The sequence below is a fragment of the Oreochromis niloticus genome, linkage group LG3 (assembly GCF_001858045.2).
Source record: "Oreochromis niloticus isolate F11D_XX linkage group LG3, O_niloticus_UMD_NMBU, whole genome shotgun sequence".
NCBI lineage: Eukaryota > Metazoa > Chordata > Actinopteri > Cichliformes > Cichlidae > Oreochromis > Oreochromis niloticus.
Genome location: NC_031967.2, coordinates 30,376,767 through 30,386,402, shown reverse-complemented (window position 1 = coordinate 30,386,402; position 9,636 = coordinate 30,376,767). Strand labels below are relative to the sequence as shown.

The following is a 9,636-nucleotide window of genomic DNA, read 5'->3' as shown; positions in this document are numbered from 1 at the left end:
AAATAAGCAACCCCAATACAGGACCCATATAATATAATAAACAATAATGGTATGGGGTCATCTCTCACATTCGCAGTGCACAAATAAAACAAACAGATTTGCAATAAATTAATGTTGACCAAAAAAAGAACCAATCAGGCCAGGTTGTAATGCATGTGCACTTATTATTATTTTTTGTTTCTTTTAATTTTCTTTTATATCTTTTTTATGGATAAGTTATTGCTGTGATCTATTTTTCCCAGGAGTTTCTGTTCATGCTGAACAGTTATTAAAAATCAATGAATCTTGTTTGTTAACAGGCATTTCCTTCATGAATGCATCGGGACTACCAGCAGGTACAGCCTTACCCTGACCCCTGTCCCACCACCCCAGGCCCCCAGTGCAATCTATGTATTTTGACTAATTATGTCTGTTTTTCCCATCGAGGTCATCTTCTTCCTAACCTGGCACTGAAGAAGACAGCTGTGCAGTCTTCAAACGGAGACAACATCGGTTTTGCTTTCAAGGCCGTCGATGGCAACAGAGACGAGAACTATCAAGGAGGGTCCTGCACACTTACTTTATCACAGTCTGATCCGTGGTGGAGGGTAGACTTGGCAAGAGTGTATACAATTGGTGCTGTTGTGATAACCAATGGAGCAGGATTTGAAAACAGGTTGGATGGTGCAGAAATCTGGATTGGAAAGTCAACAAACTTCAGTGACCCTGAGAGTGAGAGGTGAAACAGCTTGATACAGACTCAGATGTTAAAGGTGCAGTCAGTCATAGTTCCTTCAATTTCTTTTGTTGTTCATACACAGGTGTGCCGTCATCTCTCACATCCCCAGTGGACAGACGTTCTACTTTCCATGTAGCTCTATTGAGGGACGCTATGTCACTGTGTTTCTCCCAGGAAGTGAGAAGGTCCTAAATCTCTGCGAGGTTGAAGTGTACTATGGTAATCACATTTTTATTCTGATGCTGATACAGAAGTCTGATAGTTCACAGACTCCCTGGACTTGTTGGCTTTGGTTGTTCAAATCACTTTTACTTCTCCACCTCCATGAATTTGAGCAACAGAGTCAAATACCAAAGAAAAAATTTAAACAGTGAATCATTTCAGGTTGTTTCTGATTTAAGAAACTTTTCTTATGGTAGTATATAGGTGAAAGTGTTTTGAGTCAGATTGTGCCCTGACAGCCAAATGCGATGTTTAAAATCACCACACAGTGCACCTTCTGTAGAAACTGACTCATAATGTTTTTCCTTCAAGGATACCCATTACCCAATGTGGCACTCAAAGGAGAAGCTACCCAGTCATCTACACTATCTGTTGCCACTGCGTCCAAAGCCATCGATGGCAGACGGATCTCGTTCTACAGCAATGGGTTCTGTAGCCACACGGCTGAAGACGAGACCGACCCCTGGTGGAGGGTGGACCTGCAGCGAAGCTTTACAATCACTGCTGTAAAAGTCACCAACAGAGGAGACTGCTGTGCTGAAAGACTGGATGGAGCTGAGATCAGAATAGGAAACTCACTGGAGAACAATGGAAACAATAATCCCAGGTAATGATGAGAAGTTAGTTAATTTTAGAATAATTAGAAGAGCAATATGTTAAAGTTTACAAGATATATACTATCTGGAACATGACAACTAACGTAGTGAGGGCTAATAATAATTTAAACCCCCGCTGAAATCAACAGGCTCCAATTTATGGTAGTTTAATTCTAATGGCAGGAAACATAATATAAATGAAAAAACAAACTATATAAAAGTTATACATTGGTTTGGTATTTGATCCCCTACAAATCATCCAGATTTCTGGCTTTCATAGATTGACTCAGTTCCTATTAGGCACAAATCAGTTAATCAGTTACAGATAAAACTGATCTTAGTTGAGTATAAAGCACACCTTTCCAGAAAATCAATTTCATCCAGTCCGACCTCTCCACCACAGTGGGCAAGAGCAAAGAGCTTTTAAAGGGACAAGACTAGAAAAGGCTGGAAAGAGCTAGAGGAGCATCAGCAATAAGCTTGTCGAGAACACCAGACATACGGCCAAATCAACGAACTAGTAATTGTCCTAGCCAGTCTCCAGATAGAAAATCTGTGGAAGGAGCTAAGGCTTTGAGTTGATGGAAACCTAATCCTAAGAAACCTAAAAATCAACTCCTGACATGCTAAAGTTCCTCTTTAGCAGGAACTTAAGGAAAATTGAAACCACCCTGACCTCTGCCGTTTGCGCTTCACTGCTGATCACTTGTCGATGACACAGTCTCGCTCTGCAAACCACCTTGTTGGGCTGGAGCTTGGCACGCTCTCATTGAAGCATGCCCTCACCTCTCACTCTTACTTTGTGTTCCAATATAGCCATAGGTGATAAGGACAGAGCACATCGTACACACTTCACTGTGATTCTAGAAATAACCCAAAGAACAGATGTCAGGGAATGGAATGTCATCATGGCAGCAGCTGAGGACACTGGATATCTTAAAGGCTGCTTCTGGTCCCGATTTCTTAGTTGGTGCCAGCCTTGATGTGGGACCCCAGGACCCCCTCAGTGCAGCAGATCTATCTGTTGCAGACTGAATCAGCCACTTTCTTCCTCCAATAGCACCATACTTTGCCTGAATTGGTTCCTTAGATGTTCTCCTGTGTAACTGAATCCCAGTTGCTGCTGCTTTCCTCTCTCTGTGCAGTTAGTCTGTGTGATGAGTGATAGGTCCTGCTCGGCCCCCTTGGTTCTGTGAAGAATGCAGTGGCCCAGGAGGTAATAACGAAGGGAGTTGACCACCCACTGTATCGTGAGGCACTCTCTCTTTTTCCGGAACAAGTGGGCGGTCGACCCAACTTACCTGCTGGGACAAAACTGCCCCCAGCCCCCAGTGATGTGCAGAACAACAGGGAGGGAAAAATTAGGCATGTGGAGCAGAGATTCTCCACAGAGAGTCTTCATTTCCTGGCACTGGTCTGCCAACTGGACCAGATCTGGAGCATTCTTTTGAGTGATGTCGGTCAGGTGGCTGATCAGGTCTGCGAAATTTGGCACCATCCAGTGGTAGTATCCAGCCAGCCCCAAGAACTGCCTTTCCTCCTTCTTTGTTTTGGGATGCGGTCAGGATGCAATTGCTGTGTTTTGTCTACCAGTGGATGCACCTGCCCGCCTCCCAAGTGGTACCCCAGATACTGTACCTCCCTCCGTCCAACTGCACACTTCTTTGGGTTGGTCTTCGAGCCTCACCTGCCTCAGAGAATCCAGGACCACGGCCACCCACTGCATATACTCTGCCCAGGTGTTACTGTTGATGATAACGTCATGCAGGTGGGTGGCAGCATATGCAGCATGTGAGTGCAGCACCCAGTCCATGAGGCGCTGGAAAGTGGCTTGGGCTCTGAACAAGCCAAACGGAAGTGTGCCAAATTAGTACAACCCAATAAAGTGGAGAAGGCAGTTTTCCTGCAGACAAGGGAATCTGGATTTCATTCTTCACTGGTCTTGGACCTTCCTCCCAGTTCCTCCCAACAGAGAATCTACCTGGCAATCCTAATTGCTTTTATCTTTGTGAATGAACCTACAAATGGTGATTATGAATGGAGTGGCTTATTCAGCTGCTCCACCAGCCCAGCAGTCTGAAGGCGGTAGACTCTGGTCTGAACAGCTTTAATGCCCAGTAATTTGTACAGTTCTTTTAGTGTGTGAGAAATTAGTCTGGTCAGTCTGGATCTCTTTTGGGAAACTGACTGTGGGAAATGACCTCAAACAGTGTCATCTCCTAAAGAAATGTTGCGCAGTGGCACTGCTTCAGGATATCACATTGCATAGTCCACCAGATATCACAAAGAAATACCAACATGCACTCCAGTGAAATGGCCTGACAAGGTCCATGCCAATCCATTCAAACAGGACCTCCATTAATGGTAATGGGTGCAAAGGCGCTTTTGGAACGGCTGGCGGGGTAACCCGGTTACACTCTGGGCAATAAAATTGGACTAGCTCCAGAGTTTTGTCATATCCCATATGCCCTGCCATGGGGGTATAACGCACCAACAACTAGGTTTGTCTCTCTTCTGTGCAAGTGTCATGATTTACTCAATAGAGCCTATCTTTCATCAATATGAAAGATATCATCATAGTTATGCAAATTCTCATGACAATTGACCAAAACCCACTGATCAAAGAACACTGATCAATGGCCATGAGTACCATTCACAGAGAGTTGGGGAATGGCTGCAATCACAGCATTGTAAGATGGTGACAGATGTACCCTTAGGCCCCCTCCTTGATTCAGAGATGGTCTTTCCCTTTTCACGTAAATGGCCTCCTTGACTCCGCGCTCAAACCAGCGTTCCTCCCTGTCCAGGATGTGTACATCCTCATCATTGAAAGAGTGTCCACTGGCCTGTAGGTGTAAACAGACTGCGGAGTCCTGGCCTGACGAGGTAGCTCTTCTGTGTTGTGCCATCCTCTTCGCCAGAGGTTGTTTGGTTTCCCTGATGTATAAATCCTGCAATCCTCCTGGCACTTAACAGTGTACGCTATATTACTCTGTTTGTGTCGGGGGACCCAATCCTTGGGATTTTTGGTGCAGCGTGTTTTGGGGTTTAAAAGCCACAGAGACGCTGTGTTACGAAAAAATGCATCTCAGCTGTTCCAATACTTCTGACACGTACAGGATCACTACAGGTTTTCACTTAGTCAGCGGTTGTCCTTCTCTCCTGGATCGGCTGGAGCTTTCTTTTGGCGACTTCCCAGCTTTGACAAAAGTCCAGCTGGGATAACCACATTTACTCAGGGCCTTCTTGATGTGATGTTCTTCTGCCTCCCTGGCCGCTGTGACAGTGGGGATGGTGTTCGCTCTGTGTTGTAGCGTCCTGATGAAACCCAGTTTGTGCTCCAGTGGATGATGAGAGTCAAACCTTAAATACTGATCTGCATGTGTAGGTTTACGGTACACATCAGCTTTTAGATGTCCCCCATTACTGATGGAAATCTCACAGTCTAAGAAGGCTAACCTGCAACTTTTCATGTCCCCCCTGGTGAATTTGATGTGTTGTTCCAGCGAGTTAATGTGATCCGTGAAGTGTGGTACGTCCTGATTTGATTTTCACCCAGGTGTCATTCACATACCTGAACCAATGACTTGGTGGTGTTCCAGGGTAGGATAACAAAGCCCTCTTTTCCACTTCTTCTATGTACAAATTGGCCACGATGGGTGAAACTGGGGAGCCCATGGCACACCCATGTTTCTGCCTGTAGAACTGGCCCTTGTATGTGAAGTAGGTGGAATGAAGACACAGTTCAAAAAGCAAACACACTTGGTCGATGCTGAGAGTGGTCCTGTTACTGAGGTTGGGGTCATCCTGTAATCTCTTACGGACTACCTCCAACGCTTCCGTGACTGGGATGAGTCACTTGGATGAGCCACTGAAAGCTCTACATCCAGATGAACAGAATCTCCAAACTTTTGGAGATTTACTTACCTGGATGATTGAGCATGCATCAAGAAGATTTAAGACAAAGTTTAACACTTTAAACTTTAAAATCACCTCATTACATTTTCTCTTTTCTTCTAATGTTCTATTATTTTTAACACAGAAAATTCCATTACATTTGAATATTCAGGCACATATAAATACGCTTTGTGTTTTATTCAGTTTATCATTCTTCAATTAGTTTTCATTAGCACATTCTCACAAAAACATTCATTTAAACATAATCCACTTTAATCCAGTTATATAGAAATACTTCCTTTTACTTTGTCTCTTTAAAACTCTGTTTTTGTCAATCACAATTTTCTCAATACAGTTTCTTTGTATGAATCGTACACTTTAAAGAGTAAGAGAAAAGAATAAAGATGATTTACTATTAGCAAATATGGAAAAGCTCTGTTATAGCACTCTATGTCATTTTAAACATAAAATGCTGGGTTTCAAGATGTCTCTCAGATGTGATAAGAGGAAAGCTGCGGGGACTTCATTGTCTTTCAATCCCACCTTTTCAACAGTTAAATAAAAAACAAAGAAACTTTTCTGTGGAGGGAGCTGAAGCTTTGAGTTGCTAAGTGGCAGCTAAGAAACTGCAAGGAGGGGTCGGCCAGAGTCCCTCCTGTTATGTGCACAAACCTGGTGACCAACTATAAAACATGTCATACTGCTGTGCTTCCTAACAAGAGTTTCTACAACAAGCCCTGTTTTGCTTCAGGATCAAATACCTAATTCACCGATAACTTCTTAGATACAGTTTTTGAAAACTTATAAGAACCCAGTGATGTTCCTTTTGGCCGTCTATGTTACATTTCTTTTAACATGAGGCCCATAATACTAACATAATACTACCCCCACACTTTCTGCTACCAGGTGTGCTTCCATCTCACATATCAAAGCAGGTAAAACCTACACATTCCAGTGTGATGGAGGCAGCATGGAGGGTCGCTTTGTGAACGTGTTTCTTCCTGGACAGAAGAAGACTCTCACCCTGTGTGAAGTGGAGGTGTATGCTGCCCCAGCAGGTAGAGCTTTAAGTGACTGGATCTGATCTACTGAAACACATCTGCCTGATACTGATTCATACTTGTTTTTTCCTTTTCAACACTTTAGTGGTGCCACTTCAAAATGTGGCCTTAAAAAAGCCAACAGTACAGTCATCGACTTCGTCACCACCTTTTCTGTCATCAAAAGCTGTTGATGGGTACAAAAATGGAAACATACGTGGTGCAGGCTTTTCCCACACTAAGGAAGAAACAAATCCCTGGTGGAGAGTAGACTTGTTAGCTGTCTATAAAGTCAGTGCTGTCACCATCATCAACAGACAAGACTGTTGCTCTGAAAGGATTCTTGGGGTAGAGATTCGGATCGGGGACTCACTGGATCAAAGTGGAAATCAAAACCCGAGGTGAGACGTGATTTCTGAGAACTGGAACATTTCTCCATAATTGTTTGTTCATTTTTTTCTTCCTGTTTAAGCAACAGATTAATCGTTGGACAAAGATTAATTGGTGGGTAAAACTGACACATTTCTCTTTGATGTTTCTACAACTCCATCAGGTGTGGCATTATTGAATCATTAGCAGGTACACCAACATACACTTTCCATTGTGATGAAATGGAAGGTCGCTACATCAATGTGTTCATACCAGCACCTCTGAGAGTTGTGACGCTGTGTGAAGTGGAGGTGTTTGCTTCTCTGCCTGGTATAGCCGTTCTTTCTAGTGGTATATGTGGAAGCTGCTTGTTTTTATTTGTTTAAAAAAATTTTTTTCTCATATTTATCATTGTACAGTGGAGAAATTGAACTTGAGGCACTTTTCTGACTTTCTAGGTTTCAGTGTTTGTGTTTTGGTTTTTTTTGGAGCTGAAGGCAACATTACAATTGAACCTGTTAAAATAAAATAAAACAAACACACACAGATGAAACAAACAGAAACCTAACAAACTTTGCTCTCCAGCACCAGAAGCTGTTACTCCTTCACCGACTCCTCCTCCAACACCTCCTCCCACACCTCCCACTGTGAGTGTGCAGCTTGGTGGCAGGAACGTGACGGTGGTGGGAGAGAGGCTCTGCTGGTCTGATGCTCTGATGTACTGTAGACGTTATTACTGGGACCTGCTCAGCCTTCACAGCCAACAGGAGCAAAGCGAGTTGGAGCAGCTGCTGGGCCTCATTCCTTTCTCCCTCACAGACCACGTCTGGATGGGACTGCGCAGGTACTTATACAGAAGATACTTCTAACAGATCAATGAATGAACAGGGAGGACACAGAGTCATCCAGGATTCAAAAAGTCATCGTTCAAGTTTTCTTATGCACATTAACAACGTGTGTGTGTGTTAATGAGATCGGAATAACATTTAGACAGAAGTGGAGTCGGATGGTAACAAAGAGAGCGAAGATTGTCAGAACTCCAGTCTCACCTACGGTTTTGATTTCCACTTTTACACAGACAGAAGGCATTACATTACAGACATCAAGGATAGTTGTTAGCACCAAGGAATCCACAGGTAAATGGCAAGTATGAAGAGGCCGCTAGGACAGCTGCAACCATGCAAAACATTCAGAGTGTAAGGCGAGTCACAAGAAGTCTGCTGAATGGGAAGAATAAGATTCTGGCAGTCAACACCTGTGCTCTGCTGGGATAATAAGCAGGCCAAAAGAGGAGGTAGAAGCTACTTACATCAAGACAAGGAAGCTCATTACCAGGAATGAAGTGTTCATCTTAGTCCAGCACCCTGAGACGCCGAGGACTAGTGAGTGTCAGAACCACTCTCCAGGATGAGACAACAAACATGGATGTTTGTTGTCTCATCCACTTACAACTGATCACGTAAGTGAACACTTCAGTCAGCAGAAACCTGAGAAAGAAGAGGAAGGAAGGAAGGATAGACCACTGTACAGTATGTACCACTGTCAGATAGAAAACAGTGGCTGATATGGGGTGGCTGTAGCTCAGGTGGTAGAGCAGGTCGATCCCAGGTTCCTCCACTCCATATCCTTGGGCAACATACTAACCCCATGTTGCTCTCCGATGCATCCATCGGAGTCTAAGTTGTTAAATGTGTAAGCACTTAAAATAGTTTTCATATATGTGTGATTGGGTGAATGAATTAGTTGTATAAAGCGCTTTGATAGCACTCAGAGTAGAAAAGCGCTATATCAAGAAATAGTACGGCTGTTGTGGTAGATGTAGCTATACCAAGCAACATCAGGAAGAAGGAACATGGGAAGCTGCAGAAGTACCATGGACTGAAAGAGGAACTAGAGAAGATGTGAAGGGTGAAGACAGCAGCGGTCCTCATGGTATTTGGAGCTCTCAGGGCAGGGATCCCCCCAAAGAGTGCAGTTCTTGATGGGGTCGAGGTGAATAGTGATGATGCTGAACTGGGTAAGAGGAAGAAAATGAATGAATGCTTGGAGTGATTTGGTGTTATATCATAAAGACCACATAACTTGAAAATGTGAAAAAGCAGTTAAAATCCATGGGCTACATAAATGGCAGTATTTTGATTCACTATGTCCAACAGATCCTTGAGTGGAGACGACTGGTTCTGGATGTCCGGATACTCCATGAATTTCTTCAACTGGCCACAAGATTTTGTCCCTTACTATTACTCCAGCATGTGTGGAGCTATGAGCAATGGAGAGCACTTCCTGTGGCAGGACCTGCACTGTGGGGAACACCTCAACTTCATCTGCCAATCAGGTCGGGCTTAGACGACACTAATGCATGTGTGCACTGTTGTTCCTCAGAAAGTTTTGTGCTTCTGAGGATTAATTACTCTACCTTCTGTTCATTTAGGTGCTGGGGACAATGTGCAAAGAGTGGACTTCTACAGCACCAAGAATGTCACAACTGTAAAGTAAAGGCCAACAATATACTGCATATCGGAATACTTCTAAGTTACTAATAGTTTTCATATACATATACATATATATATATATATATATAACTGACAGTTAGGTTGCTCACCAAATGGAGCATCATAGTCTACAACTGAATGCCAGATCTCATGTTTCCTGTTTGTTAGTTTAAAAAAACAGTAATTAATATTTATGAACCTCATTCAATTAACAGATGTAACTCTGAAGATGGTTCTGGATTATATGAAAAACTTTAGCAATTAAATGTAGATTACAATGAAAAAAAAAACCCACACACACA

General features: G+C 43.3%; 1 protein-coding gene across 1 annotated transcript; it reads left to right on the top strand.

The window, feature by feature from the left end:
* Positions 1–310: 310 nt before the first annotated feature.
* On the top strand, positions 311–9,398 carry LOC100710080 (uncharacterized). Its single transcript, XM_025904838.1, has 8 exons — positions 311–335; positions 427–718; positions 801–937; positions 1,253–1,547; positions 6,340–6,491; positions 6,580–6,874; positions 8,999–9,177; positions 9,274–9,398. Exons 1-8 carry the CDS (start codon positions 311–313, stop codon positions 9,336–9,338), a joined length of 1,440 nt encoding a protein of 479 aa, XP_025760623.1. The 3' UTR covers positions 9,339–9,398.
* The last annotated feature ends 238 nt before the right edge of the window (positions 9,399–9,636 follow it).